At 45.2% G+C, this 12,408-nt stretch overlaps 1 protein-coding gene across 4 annotated transcripts in view; it reads right to left on the reverse strand.

The window, feature by feature from the left end:
• Nucleotides 1–3,926: 3,926 nt before the first annotated feature.
• Nucleotides 3,927–12,408, reverse strand: part of CD2AP (CD2 associated protein) — a 64,895-nt gene continuing 56,413 nt past the window's right edge. For all 4 annotated transcript variants that reach the window (XM_052692206.1, XM_052692190.1, XM_052692197.1 and 1 more), the window contains 5 exons: nt 8,132–8,247; nt 7,184–7,273; nt 6,716–6,900; nt 6,006–6,069; nt 3,927–4,921 (listed from right to left, as the gene is read on the reverse strand). In XM_052692206.1, the coding sequence (XP_052548166.1) occupies nt 4,880–4,921; nt 6,006–6,069; nt 6,716–6,900; nt 7,184–7,273; nt 8,132–8,247 (497 nt within the window). In that variant the 3' untranslated portion in view covers nt 3,927–4,879. The remainder of the gene's footprint in view (nt 4,922–6,005; nt 6,070–6,715; nt 6,901–7,183; nt 7,274–8,131; nt 8,248–12,408) is intronic.

A 12,408-nucleotide genomic window follows, 5' to 3' on the forward strand; every position in this document is an offset into this window, starting at 1 on the left:
ACCCCAGAAGCAGGGTAAGGCTCATAAGGATATACTGTCCAAAATCAAAGTTTACAGGGGGTTTATCTATTCATCTGCACCATTTTCTTTCCCCAAACATTCACTGCAGATTTGCCTTACGTGTATTTGACATCTAAAGAAAAAGTTATTAAACCTTTAGGTACTGAACCAAATTCTTTATTTAGGGCTTTAATGGCAACATGGTCATCTTAAAACCCAAAGAGCTCACAAAGCACCAAGAGCTCATCGCTCACATTGCTCACTGCCGTATCACACATTGAAAAGGCTGCAGCACATTGCCAATTAAGGACAAAGATTGAGGCTTTTAAATACAGAGACTGGAATGGTGTTACTGATGTTTTTAACGGAGTCACACTTGGAAAAGGTGAATTTAGGTAAATCAGATTCTATAACTCTACAACAATTTCAGCAATAAAATAATCTAGTGTTTTCTCATAAGCGACAACATTGTGATTAGAGACCAGTGAGAGAAATACAAGCAAGAAGCAGAGATGCCTAATTACTTCCACAGAAAAAAAAGAGTGCATACAAAACCGAGGGAAGAAGCACAAAGTGAACACAGCCCAAAGCACTCCGATATCTGTTGGGTTGCAAACAAACCAATTCCACAGATTACACTTCCCTCACAGGTAATACTCAAACAGAGCTGGCGGTACGCGCCGTGATGGCACTCACCCTACCCAGAGCTCCGGGTTCTGCTGCCTGGAGAATTCACAGCACCGGGGATCCCGGAGCCATCACCGCTGAGCGCCCAACCCACGGCCGTGCCGCTGTGCTGCTGCGTGCCCCGCTTTGTGTCCTCTTCCCTTGGGGAAACGACCCGGGGCATCAGCCTGCTTTCTCACTGCCCCGCTGGGTTGACACCGCGGCACCGGCAGATGACAGCAGAGGTGCTGCAGTGCAGTGCCAGGACAGCCACAGACGCGCCTACAAAGCGCCAAGCTGCCACTTTGCCACAGGTGAGTCACACCTGCGCAGCCGTTCCTCCCCAAAGCCTGGAGGAGCACCTTCTGCTCTCCCGCATGGCAGAGATCTGCTCAAGCAAGCTGTCTCACTCGGGATCAAACAGGATGCAGGCCAAGCACAGCTCAGCGCCCACATCACCAACCCAGGGAGGCGCAGCGCCTCGCACTCCACGCAGCACCAGGCAAAGAATGACTGGGGCAGCACCCCAGCACACCTTTAACTCAAAAGTAAAGGCCCAAACACCAGGTAACCCAATGCGCTGCTTGAAGGCCTCCTCCCCAGGTACCTGCAGCCGCGCATCCACACGCACCCAGGAGCTTTGCTGCGATGACTGAGCAGCCCCTGGCTTTTCAAACACCTCCTCAGTCCAAATCGTCCTCCGAGGGCTGGTGTACCTCAGCGGGTGCACACACTCCTCCCCGAAGTCAAGAGGTATGAAGCTGTGCCCCACGGGGCTCAGAAACGTGCTCGAATTGTGACTCCCTCAAGTGCAGAGGGTGCTCTGAACGCGCGGGGCTCGCGCTGCAAGCTGGTCAGGGCTGTCTGCATTTTTCAGGATGGAGGGACGTGCCTGGGCACCCAGAAGGGAGTGGTGCAGCCCTTCAGCTCTTGCAAAACTCAGTTTCCCAAGCAGCTGTTTTGACACAGCTCAGGGAAAGCAACCAGCAACACCTCGGAGAGCTTTAGCAACAGCCCAAAGTGCAGAGCCACAAAGACCCATTTTTACCATTTCCTTTGGAAAGACTTAATGAGACTTCGACTGAATTACGACTTGCAAACAAACGCTTTGCATTCATCAAGGTTTAACATACACTTCACTAAGCAACCCCAAGTCAAACCCTGCAATACATTAAACACTCATCAGAAACATAACTCTCCTGAAGCAACATGAAAGAGAAATGTTATCTCCGTAGCGATTGCTCAAATAAAAAAGCACGCACACGGCTGCACATTTTATTTTTCCAAAACTGTCTGTAAATGGCAGATGAGAATCTTACAGAACATGGGAGTTGAATACCACTTCACCTTTTTAAACTGGTTTCCTGTCATTGCTGTTTGCTCTTCCTCTCACCTATGCCCTTCCCAAACACATCACGTTGAGTCTTCATTCTTCACTCCGTATTTGAGAAGCGATTCCAGCGTGCACTTATTCGTGTTACTGAGCGGTAAGAGGGACCTTAAAACAAGCTCTGGAGATGCACAGAAAAGTCAGATCAATTAGCAGCACCAAAAATTAAAAGAAAGGAATAGGAGAAGCTCAGAAATTAATACTCTCAGACTCACTTGTAGGATTCAAAACAGGCAAACAAAGCAGCAACGGCTCCCAGCTACTGGAGCAGCCATCCTGAATATCCAGAGCCAGAATAACCTGGCAAGTGAATCCCAATGGCAAAGTCTGCTGGGTGCTGTGTGGATGGCAATGCACCTTTCTCCCCAGCCTCCTCCCACAGAGCATCTCTAACGGCACAGGAAACGTTTCTGACCACGAAGTGAGCAGATGTGTCAACAGGTCGAACTCATTTTATTGGCTGTTTGGGGAGCATGCATCGTTTTACAGCACAGCAGAACAGGTCAGAGAAGCACACTGCTCTTAGGGAGCTGTTCTGGGGAATGTCTTCAAAGCAAGGCCCTCCTCTCCAGTACATAACAGGAGCTGAAGACAATACAGACATACATTCGGGCAACTTCCTCAGGGCTAAACACACTCCCAGCAGCAACTTTTACAAGAGGGCTTTATTAAATCAAGTCATTGCACTTGGGTCATTTATTGCCACAGCATTCAATAATAAACATCTTTCATTTGTGATCGTCACTGACGCCTTGTCCCGTTTCTCTCCCACACGCCACACACAGACACTTGTGGAGCAATCCAATACCAGGTCTGCTTCATTCTGCAGTCCCAGCGAGGAGCTCATACAACAAAGCCCACTCTTCCATTCGACACAATTCCTGTTCTCCATCATCTGTCCCACAGATCTGAGCTGCAGAGAAGAGCTCAGTGTCTGACAAACAGCACGGCTGCTGCACGCGGTGCATCAGCACACAGATTGCCCCGAGTCTCCATTGGTGATGCCTCTAAGCAACTGGCAGTTAAAAGCACTGATACTGAGTCAGCTAATCAGCCTGTACACATTACCTAAATACCTGCACAGCATATTCACAAATTCAATGAGGAATGCCAGTCAGCCACTCCAATTGACATATGGGTGTTTGCATGTTTGGTGTTAATGGATGTTGATGGAAGTTTGATGTTGTGGATGCCCCATCCCTGCAGGCATTCAAGGCCAGGCTGGATGTGGCTCTGGGCAGCCTGGGCTGCTGGTTGGCGACCTGCACACAGCAGGGGTTGGGGCTGGAGGAGCGCTGTGGGCCTTTGCAACCCAGGCCATGCTGGGATTCTGTGATTTTATGCAGCTGTGGAAAGAGCATATTCTCAAGAATCAGCACTTCCACATTATCAGTGACATAAGAAATAGTTACTACATTTATGACTATATCACACGAGTAGAAACTTATTTCTCTTATTGTTAAAGTTGCCAAACTAACATGATGTCTTTGTCACGTAAATTCTGCCACGTGAAAGGAGGGGAAGGCTGTCACCCATCACTAACAGGAGGAGTGCAGTGGGCTTTTTTAATTATACAGTTGTTTTAATCCTTTATCAAGTGAACAGAGCAATCGGTCCAGTCGTCTCCCACAACCACACGCCACTGCTTTATCCTCCTGGTGCACTGTGCTGAGCCCTGCACTTAGAGATAATGGCAATCAACAAGACCACAACTTTTGTCCATGCAAAAAGTGAAAGCTGCTTTGTGGACACCAGCACGGTGCTGTCACAGCAGCTGCTCCGACCACTCACTAAGGACGGATGTGATTAAATTTAGAGGGTCACGATATACTGAGCAGGCCTGTGGCATAAACACATAAATATTGAGACCTTTTGAGAGTATCAAAGTTCAAGTGATTTATTTTGAGCCATATTATAAACAAAAATCGAGTACTGTAAAAACAGATCACAATGCATATTCAGCCACTGGAAAGACTGATGACATCAGTTCAGATACGCAAAGCACAGACCCTGTGAGCGCAGGTTTACCTCCCACGTCGCGTGCTGCAGTACTTGAGGCACAACGGGTTCGGTTCAGAGCAGATCCCAGCCTCCTTTCTGCATCTCTTCCTCTCGTGACCTCCAACAGTTCATTTCGCAGCGCCTTCGTGACTCAGTCCCAAATCCCTTTTTAATCCCATAGTGCAAAGTGACAAAACGTTCCGCTGAAGCGCTGCGATCCGCCCTTCTCAGCACGCGGCACAGGGCCGCCCCCCAGCCGCGGCTTGAAGGAACTCCTGCCCCGTGGCCCCGCTGACGAACAGCAGAGGCGCACAGCACGACCCGGGTGAGGCCGCCAGCGCTGCCGTACGCAAACAGCATCTCTGCCCTTTCGCACGCGGGGGGAAAACAGTGACTCCAATTCCCATGCAGCTACCTGTCCCTCCCGAGGGACTGTTTTACAGATTACTTGTGAAGACAGATCACCCTATTTATAGCATAGATCTCTTTAAAAATTAAGCTACAGATATTCAATAAAAATCTATTAAGAATTCCCTCTCCTCTTTATACAGATTCAGTAGTATTGTCAAGCAAACCAAAAAAATAAAGGTCTGCAATTCCAGCACAGTAAGAAATAAGGCCTCTTTTATATTGGCAAGAAAATTACACCATTTTTCTCTTTTGTTTTTTATCTCTGAATAAAAGACTATATTCCTTTGTTGCACTATATTTCCTTAAGACCGTAGAACTCCAGCATCCATAATGAGAAATAAGGGAGTCAGTTCTACTCGTGTTCAGCTTTGCATTCCTGGCAAGTTTGAAGACATCCAGTCCATGGGCGCATCATGTAGACATCACTGCTTTCTTCAGTTTTTCTATTTCAAGCTGGAAAACAGACAATTTGGAAAGAAAAGTCAGTGTTAGAGCCACAACAATCTGAAGTCTACACAGCTCTCACCAGCCTCAAAGAGCTTTAAGTAAATGAAATCATAACACAGGAGCACTGACAGCTCAATATTTATGGCTGCTGCTATGCTACCAGGCTGCTTAATGAGCAGGAATTACAATCATTAGGGATTTGCCTGCACTTCTGGTACACAGAGGCGGATCGACTCAGTCTGAACGACACAGTAACAAAGCTGAAGGGTGAAGTCTCCAGTGTGTCTCTGTGTAATGATGCTCTGGATCAGGCTGGCTTCCTAGAACAGCCTTCATGCAGGACAGCATGCTGGTTTTAACCTTTATTTCTTCAAATGGATTTAGGAGAAACAAGCAGCTCGCTTCCTCTTCACGCCCAGCGCATACTGCAGGCAGCTTCAGAGATGCATTCGAGAGAACTTGCCAGAATTTCTCCTCCAGATTTGACAGCAGCTTTCAGTCAATAAGAAGTGCTATTTCACAAAGATAATACCCATTCATATCAGACTAAAGTATTTTTCTATAACGAGCTCATCCTATTAAGTTAATAACATGATTCCATAAAGCAGCTTGCTTTCATCAAGAATCTGAGGTGGGTGATGCCCAGAGGGAAGTTTCTCAGATGCATTCTGTTCTTTTTGGCTTTCTCTAGACAGACCATCAAGAATTTAGGAAAGCTGACGTTTTCCTATTTCTCTTTTGATGATACATATTTTACATTCATCCAAGCTCTGTATGGTCTCTCTTGGAACACGTCCCACTGTGACACATCTCCAGCACAGTGCAGAATCTAGCAGCACTCACCTGATATTCCAACACACAAACAGTTAAAGGTGGTTATTTCCCAAACAAAAAGAGCTGACTTAAGAGGAACTGTGAATCTCCTGCTCAGATCTACCTGTCCTGTGAGGCATTCCTGCAGTTACACCCCAGCAAATCACTGCAGGAAATGTTGAGAGGGTCCTTTCAGACCTTCCTCCGCAATCAAACTCCTGAGCAAGGTATATATGCTCCTAAATCTTTTGTTCTTCCTTTGAATTGCTCACATTACCTCCAGATTACTTCGCATCAGCTTTTCTTCTTCCAAATCCTTCTTCAGTTTTTCCAGTTCTCTCCTAATAATTTATAAAGTAACAGAAAGCAAAGTTAGAGGAGGGGGAAGCACAGGCCTTGTTTCTGTTTCACAAGAGGGATTCACAAAAGTCTGATGCTCCATCTTACAAACCAAACATATACAACTACAGACCCACTTATGCCCAGGGCTTCCAATGTGCTGCACCAGGAGCTTCCAGCAGCTCCAGCACACCAATCATGGTGCAACTATCCCTGACTTTGAGTCAGGATTTTCAGGGGGCTATTTCAGAAACATTCCTACAATTACTCTGTCTGGAGAGATGAATTCAAACTAACCTGGCAACTTCTCCACGTAGAAGAGAAATTGTTTAGAGCAGAAAACTCATAGAATGCTTTGTTTCATAACTGGATTCAGATAAGAACGATCACTACATCTCTGAACAAATTAATTCATTAAGCTCCTGCACTCATCATGGACTGGTCTGTTTTGGAGGCTAACCAGCCCAGATGTTTCACAGCCTGTTCAAAACTCTAACAGCTGGGTTACTTATAGCACAAATCATCACTTAAACAGGTCCAGATCAAATGTCTGTGTTCTAAAACTAAAGACAGAATTACAGTTTGGCATTAAAGACACTTAGAAGACACATATGTAACCATTTGTAGGTTGGGAAGGGAAATACTCACCCGTGTTCTTTTCTCAGTGCATCTACTAAATTCATCAAATCATGAATCTGAGCCCTGAGCTCTTCCACAGAAGCCTGTGAATTATCCGTTTCAACTTTAGGTTGGGTTTCTCCAGGAAAAAAGTTGAGGATGACAGAACTTGGTCTCTGAGATGAAGATGGAACTGATGAACTCATCACAGATGGCTGAAAAAATGAATCAGTAGAAAGCTAAGCAATGCAAACTTTCTAAACTACCTACTTACAGTGTACAGATTGTACTGCTATGGGAGCTACAGCATTCAGCTGTACAGACACAATTTACCATCTGTATTTAGAATTACAGAATGGCTGGGTTGGGAAGAGACCTTAAAGATCATCCAGTTCTGGACTCTGTGCTGTGATGGGTTGCATCAGCCTGACCTGGTAACACAAGCAAGAGAAACAGCAGCCAGCTGCTCGGCACAGCTCTGGCTCCATGGTCTCTTACCTTTCTCATTTCAACTGGCTTTGGTTTGGCACTTTCTTCTTCTTCCTTCTGCACCTTCAAATTTTTTTCTGGACTGTCATTTTGACTCGCCTGGAAAATCAACAATTCAGAACATTTTCAGAATAAGGAGGAAAGAAAAAAAAAAGAAAAAGCCCATGTTTCTAAAAAAGCCAAGTTTGATACCATTGATACCAAGTTTGTATTGCTAGACTGCTGTGGGGTTTTTTCCTTGCTCAGAACTTTCCTTCCCCACAGTGCTCACTGATCTGCATTTAAACCCAACAAACTTTGGGCAGGGTTTGCAAGCTTCTCTGCAGCGCTCAGCAGAGCGAGTCCTTGGTGCTCTGGGCAATCTGCAGGTACTTCCACTGCACAAAGCCATTAGCAGGCAGTTAATGTTAAGCACATGGTAGCTGATATGACTGAACTATGAAACAGATCACTATATATATACAGTGTATGTCTTTATCTGAATACATCTGTAAAACGATGTAAGAATCAAGAACTCCACTTTGTTTTCTCTCTCTAACAACCTCGTGCTTTAACAGTTGACAACATTTCCAACATAACATTAAGCTAAGGCCTTGTGGAGCTAAAGCCTGTGTCTTCAGTGCACCACCAGTGCTGCTGGGAGACCTGGCAGTACCCTACAGAACAGGAAGGGTCTGGAAAGAGCAACACAGCTGTGCTGTTCTTCTCAGGTACATTTGCAAACAGTTGGTAGGACTGATCCCTGCAGATCCGAGTTCACTTCTGGAACAAATGCACACCATCACAGAATCCCAGCATAGACTGGGTTGCAAAGGAGCACAGTGCTCATCAGTCCCAACCCCTGCTGTGTGCAGGTCGCCAACCAGCAGCCCAGGCTGCCCAGAGCCACATCCAGCCTGGCCTCGAATGCCTGCAGGGATGGGGCATCCACAGCCTCCTGGGGCAAAGGATACTCACAGCACTGCCGCAGTGGAAGCGCGTGGGCAGCCTGCGGCCGGGCATCTTGGGCCGACTGGCGGTGGGATGCGACAGGTTGTCTGAGGTAGCTATAACATCATCAAAGCTGAGCAGATCTGGGGAAGGATAACAGAACAGAGGCCATCAAGAGCAGAAGGTTTTGCCGCGCTCCTTTCTAACGTTATTTTTCCACGAGACAAAAACTAAACACGTAAATAATCAGAGTCCTTATTGCTTCAGAGGTTCTCAGCACACCCAACACACGAGCTGTGTAACACGACTACGTGACTTTGGCATGTCAGAGAAGTCATTCTCCCCCTTGAAAAAACTAAGGATTGATTCGTCTAGCACTTAAATTCAAGCTCTAATTGAAGCAGTGCTGCAGTAACACAGCACCATGAAACAGAGCTGGTGTGTTTGGAGAAAAATGCAGGTTTTACTGTTCTCTGAGATGATAATTAAAAAAAAACAATCATTTTGGGAGATGTACTCTCCAATCCTTGCAAACAGCCTGTTTTCTTATTGCCTACTAAGCATGAAAGCACAAAAGCTCCCATTTAGCAACTGAGTCAGAAATGAAAGCAACACAGTAGATCCAGAGGCTCACGTGAGTGTGTCAGCAAGACACAAAGCTTTCTGTAAGGTCACGGTTCTGCAAACATGGCTGTACAGTGGAGTTTCTTGTATGTTGCAGAAACCACATGGCCCCGAGTCAGTGATAAAACCTGGAGTTTAGAACCTCGTTTCATGCTTCATTAAGGCACACAGACCTTTCACTGATCACACTCTCCACACTTCAGCTCTCAGTAACCTCTCTTACATGAAATCTTGCTTTCCTCCCCCACCAGTCCCCTTACAACCCTTACCAGTAGAAATTCTTTACATCTGGCAGGGAGATACGACTGTGAGAAATATCTACACAAACACAGAACATTTGTAATTCACCTAGCTAACAACTGGGCTTCTTACTGAGTCTCCACAAAAGTCAGTCAATCCTTACCTGCCAACAGGCATCCACTGAGACAGGCTTTTTATTTAAGAGTTGATGTAAGACACGATTTTACAGCACAAATTCAGCAAGCTTGTTCTAGGGCCTCTCAATGCTTAACTAATATGTCACACAGCATTACTATGTGCAGCAGAGGTGCTTCCAAGTGTTGCTGGGTTTTCTGTTTTGTTTTGCAACCTCTTGTTTTCACGTGGCATCCCAATCTATCTAGCAGAAGCTACAACAGCCCTATTTTCTCAACTGTTCTCAAGCTTTAGCAAGAGGTCAAACAAGAAAAAGGCCATAAGAATACTGGGCTGGACCACTCGGGCCACTTTGGTGTTCAGCTGACATGAAATCATTGATTAATACAAAGTTCTACTTGCATTATCAAAGCTAATTTATAGCTGTAGGAATCTAAGCCTTCGAATGAGTGGCTTAACTGATTAACTGAGACACTACTGTGTCTCATTATCTTTTAAGTCCTTAAAACATTCCCATCTTCCAGATATATCTGGACTTCCCACTTCATCATCCACTGCCTTCTGAAATGGAAGCATTTGTAGCAGTACCAGCTGCCAGCCCGCTGTGCTGCCAGTCAGTTCTACTGCAGAGAACATGGAGGTGGTCGTGGGTGACCTCATTGCCCATGGTCACCATGCCTGCAATTTTTAGAAAAGCAGGGAAGAACAACAAAGTAGGAAGAAACAGAGGAGTGATGATGCAAGGGGCTGATGGAGCAGGGGGTGAGGGAGAACTGACTCTTAAGGCACTTCTCTTGCTCACAGTCCGTGCCAATAAAGCACTCTGCTTGTTACAAATCAAGCAAAAATTACCTAGCAGCACATCCTACTGATTTCACTCAAACTTCAGTAAGCTTAACGTGGAGCAGGACTTGTTTGGGTTCTATGAAAAGGTAACAGGAAGAGAGGAAAAAAATATATATACACACACACATTTTCCTCCCATTTCAATCATTTGTAAATGATCTCCTTCTGTAGTAATAATCCATTTGGCAGTAAGAATGTAAAATGGAATTACTACAGCATCTGCAAGAGCAGCCCTGTCTCCATGAGCAAAGTATCAGTAACAAACTTATGCAGAATGTTGTGTTTCCCGAAGAAAAAACCACCACAGCAATTCACACAGATGCAATTTGAGGCTGCAGCAGGGTAGGATTTAAAACAGCCAAAGGGATGGAACAGAACCCAGGGGTCTCCTCCTCCTTCAGCAGCTCCTTCCACTAGAAGCTGGTGTGCTGGGCAGCTGCTCACCACTAAAACCCACCAGCACACTGCGGCCAGAGGAGCTGCAGATGGGTGAGTGTGTGGCTGTGTTCTTTCTAATTGCTTTTTATTAGAACCTAAACAACTTTTCCAGGTGTGTTGGGACACATCTTGACTCTGCTGAAACCAACAGGGATACTGGTGAAACACACCACAATTTCATAATTTATGCCCCCACTTCAGTGGATGCAGTGATTTATCAATCAGTAGAAATATTTTCCTACAGCCTGTGTGCAATCACTGCAGGGAATTCCAGCACAGTGCCAAAAGATGACCCACCACATCTGGAAATAACTGCAATCCAGGAGTTGTTTTAAGGCTGAGAGAGGACACCTTTCCCACAGGAAAGATAAGTGAACCTTTAACAGTTACGTAGGGCACACTGTTAGAAGCATCTCTTCTGCAGGCTCAACCTGGGTCCCTACTCTGTAGAACTGCCAGGAACTGGAAGAGATGCAGTTAGGTGAGAGGCTGCGATACAGTTTGTGAAAGCTTTAATGTATTCCCATCAGCTTGATTAAAAAGCCTTCCCAAAAGGAAGCAAAGCCAAAGGGGTTCATGCAGCCCATCATGCTGGGATGCAAAACCCACACTGCAAGTGAGATGTATCTGATCTTTCAGAAGACCTGACATTAATCTACAGAGCGGAAAGATGTGGCAGCACCGACTCCTGTCACTCACATTGCATTGACCCAGGAATTCAGGGCACAGAGGTACATCTCATCATATTTAAATTTGCAGCTGAGCAGTAATGAGGTATTGCTATAACTGAGCATCCCAATACGTAACTTCTGTCACAGCTACCTTGCAAGACTCACAGTAATAAATGGCCAACACTCGAGAATTCAGTGCCCAAACACTGCACAGTTATTTGTGTGTATGTGAAGGTAAATGCCATTCAATCTACACAGCCCTAAGTGCTACAAATATTGCACACATTTCACTGCAGATCCTACACCCAGCTTACCAGCAGCTGGACTAAGGAGAGGTCATTTGTCTTTATCTTTCCTGTACGAGTTCCTAACCAAAGAGCAGCCTTAACTTCTCGTTGCACAGCTAAGGAAAAGAAGCATTCAAATAAACAAAAAAAAAAAAGCATTTTAAATTGAAACCCAAATAACTGCAACTGAAAATTATGCTTATGAAGTTAAGAAGAGGCTACGTGCATGGCATCAAGCATTTGGATTTCCTTATAGATTGTTATCTTACCAAAATGGAGGAGGGTAGGGTAAGATCCTGACACGTAAGAAGGGAAACATGGCAAACAGGATAGGAAACAAAATCTGGAAAGAAAAGTCAAGGAGAGGAATGTCTAGAAAAAGATTCCCAACAAAAAAATTATTTTACAAAGCAGGAAAAAAGAAACATTTCTAGAAGAAACAGAACCGCTTTAAACGTTCAGCAAAGTGCATTACAGCTTTGGTGGTACTTAATTCCAACCCAACACACAAACACTTATGCAACTCTTCAAACCAAGCTTCAGGAGAAGGAATGCCAACATGACCAATGTTTCTGAATGCTTCTGCCTGTCCTTCCTTATCTGATGGCTGAGGGCCTGATTTTTTGCCTGCAGTTTTTTGGGTTTTTTCTCCACCCCCCTGTATATACACAGCATTCACAGCTCCACCCTCAGCTCAATTAAAGGTAAATTGGAAATGACTGAACTTTCCACACTTAAGGATCAAACCAATTTGCTGAACCTCATAATTAAATAAATTGGTTTACAAGAAACTCATCACTTCCAAAAAAAAATAATAATAATAGTGCTGGTAATGTCAGCACCTGCAAGAACATCCAGAAGTGCCCACCCCAGACATACGGTTTGGTTTTCTCAGTATTTTAATTAGCTTAAGATTTTTAGTTCTTGTAAGATTAAACAATATGAAAGGGCCTGGTGTCCTCAGAGCATCATACAGCAGCAGCTGCTGCACTGGGTGTGCACACAGCAGCACGCACACAGAGCACGAGGTGCTTCATGTTCTGCTAGCTGAAGCTTGGACTCT

The sequence above is a fragment of the Tympanuchus pallidicinctus genome, unplaced genomic scaffold, assembly GCF_026119805.1.
Source record: "Tympanuchus pallidicinctus isolate F22 unplaced genomic scaffold, pur_lepc_1.0 scaffold1, whole genome shotgun sequence".
NCBI lineage: Eukaryota > Metazoa > Chordata > Aves > Galliformes > Phasianidae > Tympanuchus > Tympanuchus pallidicinctus.